General features: G+C 40.1%; 1 protein-coding gene across 1 annotated transcript in view; it reads right to left on the bottom strand.

The window, feature by feature from the left end:
• The window catches only part of SPAG16 (sperm associated antigen 16), a 402,571-nt gene that overhangs the window by 104,748 nt on the left and 284,972 nt on the right, over positions 1-12,851 (bottom strand). Inside the window, exon 15 of the mRNA XM_086615835.1 lies at positions 6,700-6,826. Within this exon, the coding sequence (XP_086471961.1) occupies positions 6,700-6,826 (127 nt within the window). The remainder of the gene's footprint in view (positions 1-6,699; positions 6,827-12,851) is intronic.

The raw sequence follows: 12,851 nt of genomic DNA, 5'->3' as shown, positions 1-12,851 counted from the left end.
CTTGTATAAAACCAGCTTGGTCAACAAATGGTGGATCTGAAAGTTTATTTCCCACAGACTGGTTTAAAGTAGGGATGCGCATTCAGACATGGACCAAACACACATCACAGACTTTAAAAGTGTCTTTCATTCTCCCTGCAATCCTCGACTGATTGTTGACTGATGGTTCCTTTGTTATGAAGTGTTTTATAAAGGGATACTCAGGTTTGCAGAGATGGACAAGACAAAGAAAAAACGGAGCTCCACCACTGCTTGCAACTTACCAGTGTAAAGTAAAAGGCCTGACTTTGGTGTTTAGCCCTGTCTCATTTTGGAAGGAAGAAGAGTTTTTTGTGACTGATTGCTACTTGGCCCAGCCTCTGCAGAAGCATCCCCTGCGCTGGCCTGGCAGAGGAGGCACACGCGAGAACAGCAGAGCACTGACACAGCACTTGGAGACAAGCTGAAGCCAAGAAAGTGAGGACAAACTGAAAATGCTGATCACCAAATTAAGAAAGGACAACTAAGAGATGCGAGTGGCTGCATTTGTGCTCATCAAGCAAAACTTGTACGAATGTGGATCAATTGGATTTAAAAGAAATAGGTCATGTGAATCTTTAGTTTGTGTAGAAAAGGGTGTGTAAGGATGCAGTGAAAACACTCAGATCTTGCAGCACTGAAACCATAACGAAGAAAAAGATTTTGATGGGATAAACATCAAATAATTCATGATGGGAGAAAGGAGAGGAACGTGCGATGTACAAGATTATACTTTATGCTTTTCGAATAGACATGAGAAAAGCCTGAATGAGAAGCAAAGCAGGCTGCAAAATAAGGAAGAACCAGTCTCAATTTTCTAAGTAAAGAGCAAATGTTTCAAAGGAATTGGAAAGATGTGTTCTGAAAGCACAGCTTGATCACCTTGCTGCCCTGTTAGGTGGAGCTACAGCACTGTAGCAAGTCCAAACTGATTAATAAACAGAATTGGGAGCTGTCTGAGCTCTGTGTGAAAAAGCAGGTGCCAGGACAAATCCAAAGGATCACACCTATATCTATAGCTATGCTCTTTTCGAATATTGGGCATCAATTTGCAGAGTTTACTACGTTCATCCATGAGTGCCCAATTAATGCATGCACAAGCACTCAATTAGTTCACACATGAATGCTCAATTATCTTCTGCATGAATGCCCCATCTGTTCATGCATGTGTGCCCAAGCAGTTTATGCATTGACACTCAATTAATTTACACATAAGCCCCTAATTAATTTACACGAGTGCCTCATCAGTCTACGCATGGATATACACCCATGTGGAGGCCAGGACACCTGTGGCCCGTGGGTGACCTACAGTGAAGCAGCAACAGCCTGGAGCAGCAGAGGAAGAGCAGCAAGGAGCACGGAGGAGCTGCAGACAGAAGCCATTAAACACACAGCCCCAACCTCCCGCATCACCCGTTGCCACACCAAAGGAATTGGGATGATGGAGCGCAGCCCATGGCGAAAACAAGGCGAGCAAAGACTGGGAAGGGGGGCAGGAGAGATGTTTGGCTAAAGATGAGACTGAGAAAGGGGAAGGAAAAGCATTTACTTAAGCACTTGTTAAATTCTTCATGTTTTCCTTTCTTCTCAATGCCCAGAATCAGTCACCAGAAGTTTGCATTAATTGGCAATAACTTATTAAGCAAAAATTTCACGAGTCAAGACTGTATTGGTTGCGACAGCATTTACCTACTCAGAATTGCAGGAGGGACTCAGGCATCGAACCACATGTGGAAAAGCACCCTAAGGAATCAATTGATGTTATCAAGTAATCTGCCTTGGAGATTAAAGAACACAGAGCAATAAAGTGTTGTAATGAAAAAAGCTTTTTAGTCAGAAATGGGGGTCATAGGGAAAAACACACATTAATGTCAGCACATAATTGCACTATACGGACAAAAATCAGATGCTGCTAAAAAGATTACTGTGGTAAATTCTGCACTAGAGGATTTTTCTCCCATCAAGCGTGACTAACCGTAAGCAAGAGGGAGACAAATACAAAAAGCAAGCTTCAGAAACTGCAAAAAAAAGTGAGATAAAGAGTCAAGATCATGTCCTGCTCTGGTTGTCTTGGTATCTGGACACAGTCCCTTCTGGAAACCTGAGAAATGCAGGTGCATCTCCTACTCTCCCCACATCCAGCTGCCAATTGCAAAATCCACTGTACAGCTTCCCACCAAAGGACAGCTTCTCCCATCCTAGCAAAATCCCTCACACTGCCAAGATAAAGCTTTATCTACTCAGTGCCACTTAAGTGGTACCAATTAACCAAAAATGTGAAGGAAAGAAAGAGAAAAGACAGATGCCTGGCACCTCAATGCAAGATCAAACCTCTAAAAGAAATGAGAATGCCATAAGATAAAACAATATTTTAAGAAATAGAATATTAACTCAACTAGACACATACGAATTTAAAAATACAATTCATACTTCTGAACTTCTTCCATCAATTTCCAAGGACAATTTTTGCCAGTTCTGTTCTCAGCACAGAAATTGCTACCAGACAAGGAATCTGAAAACCGTAATTCTGAAACTTTACCTGAAGACTCCATATCAGCAGAAATTCTAACAATTTGAGGTTTAATCTCTGTGCTTCCATCCCTCATGAGGCCTATGGCTCTAGTATTATCAGTAATAGCCCAAATAATGTCAAGTGCAAATATTGAAAATGTTTCAGCAACAGCATGCCAGAAAATCCCATTAATAATTCTGTACTCAGTAAAAGGTGGGTGATAACAGAGAAACAAATTCTTTAGACCACTATTTAACACCAAAACCAACTCCAAACCTGACAGCAAACAATTGTCACCTATTGGACTAATGGTTTTCTCACAGTAACTGTCCTGTGCAATGCCATGTAATTAAGCAAATTAAGCTTGCTTTTAGAAAAAAACACTGAGCAGTTACCCTGATCCCACCATGGTTGACAGCGGTACCATTTGTTTGATGGTCACTTCCTAGGACAATGTGTCTCCTGCACCCCCAGAATTCCTATCTCCTCAAATAAACCACCTCTTTCACAAGGTAATCTTGATCCTGGCACATCTCAGCTTTCATATCAATCTACAACCTTTACATTCGTGTAATAGGTACATATTGCCTTTTGGGATGCTCAGAGGCATTGTAAGGCTATTTATTCGTGCTCTGGCAGAAGAATCACACACCCTTCCCACCTCTTCAACGCTGAGAGCAACACAGCCCAGCTTGGATGGAAGCAGGTTAAACAAGAACACCCCATTGTATCTCCAGATCTCAAAATACAGCAGCGTATTTTTCCAAAGATTGTTTGCTTTCCCTTGGCCTTATTGTAACTGCCATTGATTTTGGCCTGTTGCTGTTGTAGTGAGGTTTGTTTCTTTTAATACCTTAGAATAATGAATAAATATGTTGTAGCATATAGACTAGAATCCTCTACAGCTTCTCTAACTCACATATGCAATGCTGTGTTGTGATTAATAGCATTAAGTACATTTTCTAAACAGCAACCGGAAACACAAAAGGTGTTGAAGGGATTCATAAATGCTACACAAGAATACAAGCACATGGAGATGCTGGTTAATTTGTGTATGAAAAAATAAAAGTGAATTTAGTTAGAAAATCAGCTACATTGCGGCCCATCTTGCACAGTAACCATAACTGGTCCCCTCTCTGAGGCCATTCACAGCACACAGAATTTGAAGGACATGTTCCTTTGTATTTCTGATATCTGGCATAATATTGAAGAACATTGGCCCCCATGGGCTGAGTCTTGGCCAGCTCCATCACCACCTCTCACTGCAAGACCATGAGCTACTTTCAGAAAGATTGAGGGAAGAAGAAAATCCACATAAAGTGCAATGGTAATTAGTCAGGTAATTAATTTCTCCTCATTCACAAGTATGCCATATAGAAAAGTCCACCCCTAAGCTGAGCTGAAGAAAAGCTAAGGCAGAGTGTAACTAAAGCAGAAAGATTTCTACACAACTTTTTTCATTAACTTATTCAAGATCTGAGTGATCTTAAACTGATTTAAGATAATGCAGAAAATGGGTTTATGATCAAGCATTTACACCATGAATAATAGTATTTGGATCACTAGAGTCACCAAGGATCATCCCCAATAATGCCATCAGGAGAATTCCAGTAACTTATAAGCTCATTCTTGGTACTAGCTCTTTGTTACACCACTCCTATCCATTGCATGTCATACCAACAAAAGAGAGTACCAGTTAAAAACAAAAGGGAAGATGTGTTTGTCTACATTGCATTTGCAACGATAATTACTTGAAAACAATACAAAGGAAAACCTATCAAAAATCTTCCATTAGTTGGGGACTTACTATTTCTGACCTCAATCTCATTTGCTGAAACTGCCAAACTTCTCATAAACCCCTTCTATCATGATTAGCTATAATTTAAATAATTACTGGGCAGAAGAAAAAAACTGCTCAACCATGGCTCTCTAATCTAGTAATTAAATCACCTGTGAGAAGCTGAACAATTTGTTTCCTGTGTCTATGACTATTAATGCAGTCAAGTATTTTACACTAGGTGGTATAATATCACCAGGAGAGACTGGGGGATACAGCTGGAAAGTAACCCACACTTTGCTAAGGTCAGAAAAAACCACCCAAGCTTCTCCACAGAGGTCCCAAGTGAGACAGATGTCCCGTGCCCAACAGGCTGTTAGTAAAACATAGGATACATTCTCCCATCACCATTTATTTTTGTTTTGGAGTAACCTGGCTGTTTGACTTAAACATGGTTTTTATTTTTAGTTAACTCCACCCAGAAGACTGACTGAATAGTTGAGATTGACCAAACCCATGAATACGTTGTTTAAAAATAATTCCTGTTTAGACAAAAATGGAGGAACCATTTCATCGAGCCCTCTGCTCCTACAGACAAGCACATCATTCAGCCTCCCTCACTGATGTATCCAGGGCCATTTTAGGATTACTTAGGCTAACTCTGGTTTAGCCAGCTTGGCAACTCTGGTATTAGCAAAAACAAAAAAAAGCTATGACAACATGGTGTCAGAATGAATTGAAGATGCACAAAGCCAGGGTCTCAGAGATACTCACCTCAGACTGGGTCCCACGCCAGTAACCAAACCAGCTGCACCCACACGAGGCCAGGTTTGCTAAAAAACACCGCACCGCTCCCCCAGCCACTCCCACAGTGAAGGAAACGCTGCTCCATCACAAACGGGTGCCAGTGTGCTCGGATGCCTACATGGCACCCATACAGAGGAGGCACTGCCTTTGCAGTCTGCGCGATTCCCTCTCTTCAAACAACAGGAATTTCAATAGTCCCTTTTAGCCAGATATTTTCCTGTCTTTCACCAGGTGCTATTGCATCCTGTTGCATTAGGCCTCATTGTGGCCATCCGTTCCAATTTGCTATCTCGGCTGTGTGGTTACTCCTGCAGAGAAAATTTTGGATTTTATCCAAATGATGGGAAAATTTGCCCGTTTAGATTACCTGAAGATGATAACCTTTCTACTGGAAATGTTCCCATCTGGCTAGAAATATTGCTACTGCATTTTTCAGGGATGTGATTCCTTTGCAAATGACCGAACGTTTTACTTCAGAAACAAAAATGCAAAACTTCTTCGAATCCTCCTGATCAAAAAAAGAGCTCTTATTCCAGATTACACATATAAATAGAATAGTGGTTAAATTTGTCTTTGGGAAGCTGTCAAAAACGGACAGTGTCAATGTATTTTTTTCCCTCTTGGAAATGAAAATACCTTATTTAATGGTACAGCAGAGAGATCTGTAAAATCACTATACAAATAGTACAGAATTTGATGGCGAAGTTTTCTGCCAAGTGACTCAATAAATTGATATTATGCGTTCCACAGCACGTGGGTCATTATGACAAAATATCATACTACTATTCTTGTTTAAATGATTCCTTAATTATCTCTCATATTTTGTTGAAGCATTGTATTTCATGCACATAACACACCGTGCAAATGCGTACATATTTTTCAGTATACCTATATATATCATGTTATATATTATTGTATTATAATATTGTACTACCTTTGAGTAAGGATAATTTCCTAAGCTAGGATCTAATTCTGTTCTGCAACATGAATGGAACTGAAGATTAATATTGGCTTTAAAATGAAAAAAAAAATGTTTCACCACGGCCCTTCTTCAAACGAAAATGCACATTCGCTCCCAGTATTGCTGACACGGTAATACATGGTTGATGATGAAAAATAACTGGTTACTTCAGGTCTTTGTGCATAGTAAGCAGTCCTGTCAACACAATGAAGTTCTAAGGCAATTATAAGAGGACTTAGCTTGGTTATGAAATGCAACGACAGAATTAGCAAATAAAAGAACAAACCCTAACGGAGAATAAACATCACTAGGACATAGGTAATCTCCCTACGTTTTTTAACCCCAGTGATCCACGCTGCATTTTATGTAATATTTTTGTAACTAATGGCACTTTTTGTTATTGCACATTTTCCATTTTATATAAATGGACTAGTAGTTCAATTTGCCAGTCTAGTCCATGGAAAACAAGTGTGTTGATCATTGGCACAGTCAGGCATCTCTTCTTTAAAATTAACACATCTATGCTGTTTCACATATTCTGTCTGGCTTCAGAACCAGAGAGAGATTCGAGGGATTTCAAAATAAACTCCATCTCAGGTACAAAAAGTTGCTTTAGAATCCTACCAGAGCGATGGAAGATGACCTGGTTGGCAGGACGTGGGCCTGCATCTACGGATAAAACGGGAACCGATTTCCGAGCGTCCCAGAGCTTCAGCACACCGGAGGAGTCACAGGAAGCAATCGTATCACCCTGTTAATGTTGGAAACAAAATAGAGGCATTGCTCCTGCAGTTTTGCAAAGAAGAAGGCGTATGACACAGGGCTGGATACCCAATCATGGCAGACATAGTAACTGTGCCCATTTAAAGAAATATAAGTTATTATACGTGAGGTTATCACGGCATCTTGCCAACTATGTTGGTTTGAACAGCAGCAATACTACATGGCTTTTAAAGAGAACAGTTCAGGAGAAACTGTAAGCAAAGAGAAAAGAGGTTACTTTGAATTCTGATACCAGTGTCCCCTAAGAACATGGCTTGTGATTAAACCTCTTCTTCTCACAGAGACACAGGGATGATCCTTTAGCCCTGATTTTTAATTTGCCTACTCATGTTTCCAACGTGAAGCACAAGAGTAGAGCAGAACAGACACGCTTTCATTCCTGTACATTCATTAATAGCCATGCTAAGGATAATCTCACTCATTTCAGTGAGTCAGAAGCACACAGGGACTATCTATGCAAGGAAAGATAGCAGGAGGTTCCTCATGCTTCTCTTCAATATTAACTAAAAAAAAACTGGCAAAAGAATTTTGAATATGTAGCATATAAATAAACATAAAAATCAAAGAATGCAAGGTAAAGAATGCCCAAACATAACTTTATTTAGCTAATTCCTCCCACCGAAACAGAAGGAAACCACTAGCTACCAATGCAGAAACACTTACTTTTTATTTTAACCTCCTAAATAAAGATTCAAGATACCAAATCCCAAACCCAGCTCAGCTGGTGTGCACTCAGGAGTTATCAAAGCCAACGTCTTTTCCAATTTATTCAAGAGTGTCAGATCAGATGAAAGGATATTGTTTTGAAGGAGAATCACAATGGTTTGGAACTGAGAATCAGGTACAATGTCAGTCAGATGCTGTATCCATGACTTTTTAAATATTCAGTTAATTTTTACTTTTTTTTTTTTCATGTAAATAAATACCTGCAAGAAAATTTGTGGAGTTATCTAGCAAATAGAGGAATTAAGATCTGAAAATATCTTTGCCTTCTCAAGTAGAAAGTAATGGTCTGCGAAACAGTATCACGGTGTAAGTGTAATGAAATCTTTAGGTTCATTTGGAGGAGATCTAAAATGTCAAAATTCCATTCTGGCTTGTTACAGGGACTAACACAGAGTAACACTAAGAAATAAAGTAATCATTGCTTGGAGAATTCAGCTGGCAATGCCCAAGCTCTCAGCGCTCGATGTTTTGCAAAACACTTCAGTAACCATATCTACATCACACCTCGACGCAGGGGTGCTGAGCGTTACAGAAAAGCTATTTGTTTACCCATCTGCCAGCTGTACCCACCTAATTCTCCTTCGTTTCATCTGTCTCCTTTCATGAAGTTCAGCCTACACAAAGGACAAAGTCAAACAGACCATTCGGGAAAGAAACAACGAAAAAAAACCCAAATACAACAGCTACACTCCAAATTGTTGCATGGCTTGAACTGGATCTCAATAAAGCAAATTTTTAATGGAGAAAAAAAAAAAACATCATCATAGACATGAGACTGGAAGAGTCATCAAATCCAGTCCCTTACTCTTACACGCGACGCTTTCATATGCTTGCGGTGATGAAGTACTGGATTCCAGATTGGCAGCAGTTCCCCCACCCACCCCCTGCTGCTGATCTAGAACCTGCCTGTCCTTGCATCCATAAATCTTTCAGCCCATAGAGTTTAAAAGTACATGTTCACATGCAATCTAGATCTTTTAGGTTAAATACATGGGGTTTTTTTTGCACAAATACTCCTAAGTGGGAGGGTAGGACGTACACAATCAGACAAGGATGTCTGCTTTCCTTAGGTCAGTATCTATCACTCCAGTAAAGGGAAGAGGAACTATGTGCATGTAGAAAGATCCCTCCATTCCTCAGTGTAAGTACTTGGCCTCTAGACCAGCTCTCTACATCCCAGCATCCTCTCTCTTTTCACTTTATTCTGTGAAGATTATGTCCATCACTACCCCGAGTCCACTCAGGAAATCACCAGTATCCCTTACACCCATTATTTCATAATCTCTAATATGACTTTGACTTTTTTTTTTTTCATTTTACTCCTGATTTTTTCCTATCCATAGAGGTATTTTAGTAGAACACCTCCACAGGGGTGGGTTGGTTTGGTTTTAGAACATGTCTGTCTTCCAACCTGTTTTGTATATGTCCAATATACTTCAGTTCAATTCAATTCAATAAATGCTCCTTAATTACAGCTTTGGTAACTCTGTAATTTTGAACTAGATCAATGGACAGCCCATCTGGGTAAGTCTGTACAACAACCCACTCAGTGTAGTTACCGAAGACACTCCAGTGGGTGCTCGGAGACTCCTCCTGATGTCATCAACTGTTGTGTCCATGGATTTTCAATACAACATTTCTCTCTTAAGTAATAGCATGGTCCAGCTAATAGATCATAATAGCACCAAGAATGCCTCAGTGAAACAGATACTATGCAAACATTGATCAGAGACGGCCTCTGCTACAAAGCATCTCCAACTGTGCAGCTGACTTTGACCTTCTCACTGGCCCTGATTAAGGGATCGTTACTACTTGCATAATTGTGAGGAAAACAATCTCTTCTACTTTTACTACAGATTCTTCCTCCTATGACTTAATTTTGTTAAAGTAGCTGGCACACCACAAGAGAAGATCCATACTCCATCCTCTTTCATCTTGCCGTCCTATTCTCTGCCACGTTTATTTCCTCCCATTTCTACTGCAGATGCTAAACAAACCTCCCTCTGCCTCACAGGAATTTACACAGTCAAATTTTTAGTAGGTACCAGACACATTGACCCACCCTATCTTGCTATTTAAGCTCTCTTTCACTACGTGATTTGTGGCCACATCAGAAAGGACAAGCCCCCACTGATCCTTGCAGATACTATTTGAGTAGAAGCAGTGCTGGGGAAACCTGGTCTGGGAACACCACCCCACTGTCCTGGGTGCTGCATGAACAAGCTAGAGAAGGTGGTCCTGCTCCAAAGGGTTTACAATCTACCTTAGTAGCAAGATCAAGCAGCTCTTGCTGTCAAAAGTCTGCAGACTTTTTATCAGTTTCCTCTCCGATGCCTGGGTGTATAAAACACAACACCCGGCAGCATATTTTGCCTGATTTCCATGAAAAGGCAGCAGAGAACTCACTTGCAAACAGAAGTGAGAAAACGCAGGGTTCTGACGGCAACACATCAACACGTGCCAACAGGTATTTTATCAGCCTCCCCAAACTCTGTCCACAGACTTATTATTAAATGCATTAATTATTACTGATACCTAGGCAGCTGCTACACTACAAACGTTCATGAGCCAACTATTGCATTTCACCACTTCTTCGCTTGACGTCATCTCTGTTACATACCTTCTCTAACTCAAGTGAGCTGGAGATGTGGGATAACAACTTTTCAATAGGAAGAAATAAACCAGGAGTGTAATCAAGCTGAAGGATAATTTGAAGCTACACGCCATTCAGAGAAAAAAAAGGGATAAGTCATATGTTAAATGAACTCATTTGCCTCTGGCCATGGGTCATTTTCATAAGCTTTAAAGTGGAATCACTTTGAATTCTCCCATTCTCCCATTTTGGTTTTTTCATTCCTTTTGCAGTTATTATTTTAGTTATTCACGGAAGAGCTTTCTTTTTGTTTCCTGAACACTGAACACACTGAAGTTTTTTTTTTATGATGTCTTTTTGATGACGTATTTTACTGAACAGCAAGCTGGACCATCAGGACTTGACTGATTTTCCTACTTGTAAAAGGAGGAGACAATGAGATCCAAGGAGAAAACGTGCAAAAGCAGATTTCCATTGTACTGATTTTCATTTTCATTTACACTACGTTCCATGCTGCTGCAGCCACAGCTCAGTTCTGTTACCTCCTCTAATCAAAGAGCGTGTGGAATGATTCATGAAACTGGGAAGACTTGCTTCCTATTCTATATAATCAAGTTGGTACTTTTTTTGCGTGTGCACGCTGAAGTAATTAAAGAATTTATGCAAGGATTCAATTAGTCTGAGTTCAAAGACTGGTTCTGTTGCAGGCGCCACTTAAAGGACTTTGCAAGTCCTTTAACTGCCTTTACAGTTCCACCCTCCGCTCTGTAGCTTCCCTGCCGACTTAATGAACATCTTTGTATTACAAAAGAGCTCCCATTAAAATGGGTGTGCTCAGCTCCCTATACATCATAATCCCAATTTCAATTGGCACTTGCAAACCACTGTAACACAAATAGCCAGGAATTAACATTCCCAGGAAGTTAAAAAATCCACCTCTTTTTTTTTTTTTTTAAATATATGTTTTTTTTCTTGTGAATATTAATAATGATTAACAATGGGACTAATCACTAGGTACACTTTAGGCACATATTTCCTGAAAATTGTTGTTTCACACCAGCAATAAGGATAAAAACCTGAATAATTATTATGTCTCTTGCTTGTGAACACACCTCTGGATTTACTGCTGAAAGATCAATAATAGATGAACTGCAACAAGTGGCTTTATCTAATTTTGACTGCGATAAATTCCTCCCAGGAGTATCCTCTTCAAAGTTCAATTCTGAAGGCAGGGCAGTAGTTGCTTCATGACCTTTTGCAAATATTTTTTAAAAGGCAAAAGAGTGAGTGAACAGGCAACTCATTTTCACTACAAGTTCATATCGAATTAGTCAAGTGTACTGACTTGCAAGTCCTTTGTTTTCAAAACAGATGTAGCTGTATGAAGTATATTTTAAGGGACTCTTACAATGACTAAACTAATATTTTACTCAACCTGTTGGAAACAGATCCAAGCTCTAGGCCCCTTGATAACTAGCAAGAAGCTTGATAATTATTTTCCCGTTCCATTACTGTTGGGAATTTCATTGATCTCTGGCATAACAAAGGGCTGATAAGCTTGTTACCCATCTTACCAGTCTTGTTACCAGTCTCTGAACTAAGTAAAAGGAGTTTGTTCCCTGTACATAAAGTGTGGTGGAAACTCCTTGCCATTAACTGCTAGTAGACAAAGTGGCCACATGAGGAATAGCTTCAGCTACCTCAAACTGAGACAGACTCGAATAATCTGCATTTCTAAAATGCTCCCTGTGGGACATATCCTAAGTCACTTAACTCTACCACCATTTGATATGCGTTAAAGTGAATATTTTTAAGAGAAGGAATCATTACCTCCCACATTTACAGCATGAAGCACATCAGAAACCTGATGAGAGTTATTACCTCAGGCCTTGTTGTGATGCAAAAAACTAACTACACTCGGAAAAAATAACAGAGTTATTTTGCACGCACAGCAGACATGAGTCCCATCCCTGTGCCACCTCATCCTGCAGGGTGGAATTGGGCTTTCTGAGCAGCAGCAAGCAAGGGCAGAGGGATCTCAAGAGAATTCAAGTAGAGGTGGGTGAATCTGCTGTACTCGTTACAGGCAAAATGATTTTAATGTCCAATTAAGCTAAATGAATTATGTAAAATATGATCAAGATGGGAGGAAAAAATGCAGATGTAGTCCATTATTAGACTGATGACTAATCAATCACCACCCATTTTTGAAATATCAGGCTTAAATCATCCCAGTTTCAAATGAAAATAGCATCTTCTTAGAAAGACATGGAATTACTTAGCCCAGCAAAAATACAGTGCTACACTGATTACCATTTTGAAAGTGTGCTGGTCTATTTTTAATAATTATTTTCGTCAAGAGTGGGGAAAAAGGGTGATTATGAAGACATGAAGACTCTCCTGTGAAGACAGGCTGAGAGAGTTGGGGTTGTTCAGCTGGAAAAGAGAAGGCTCTGGGGAGACCTTCTTGCAGCCTTGCAGTACCTGAAGGGGATACAAGAAAGCTGGAGAGGGACTTTTTACAAGGGCCTGTAGAGATGGGACAAGGGGCAATGGCTTTAAACTGGAAGAGGGGAGATTTAGATTAGATAGAAGGAAGAAATTCTTCCCTCTGAGGGTGGTGAGGCACTGGAACAGGTTGCCCGGAGAAGTTGTGGCTCCCAGATCCCTGGAA

This window comes from Tauraco erythrolophus, chromosome 8 (genome assembly GCF_009769465.1).
Source record: "Tauraco erythrolophus isolate bTauEry1 chromosome 8, bTauEry1.pri, whole genome shotgun sequence".
Lineage (NCBI taxonomy): Eukaryota > Metazoa > Chordata > Aves > Musophagiformes > Musophagidae > Tauraco > Tauraco erythrolophus.
Note: the sequence above shows the minus strand (reverse complement) of the source record. Positions and strands in the feature narration are given on the sequence as shown.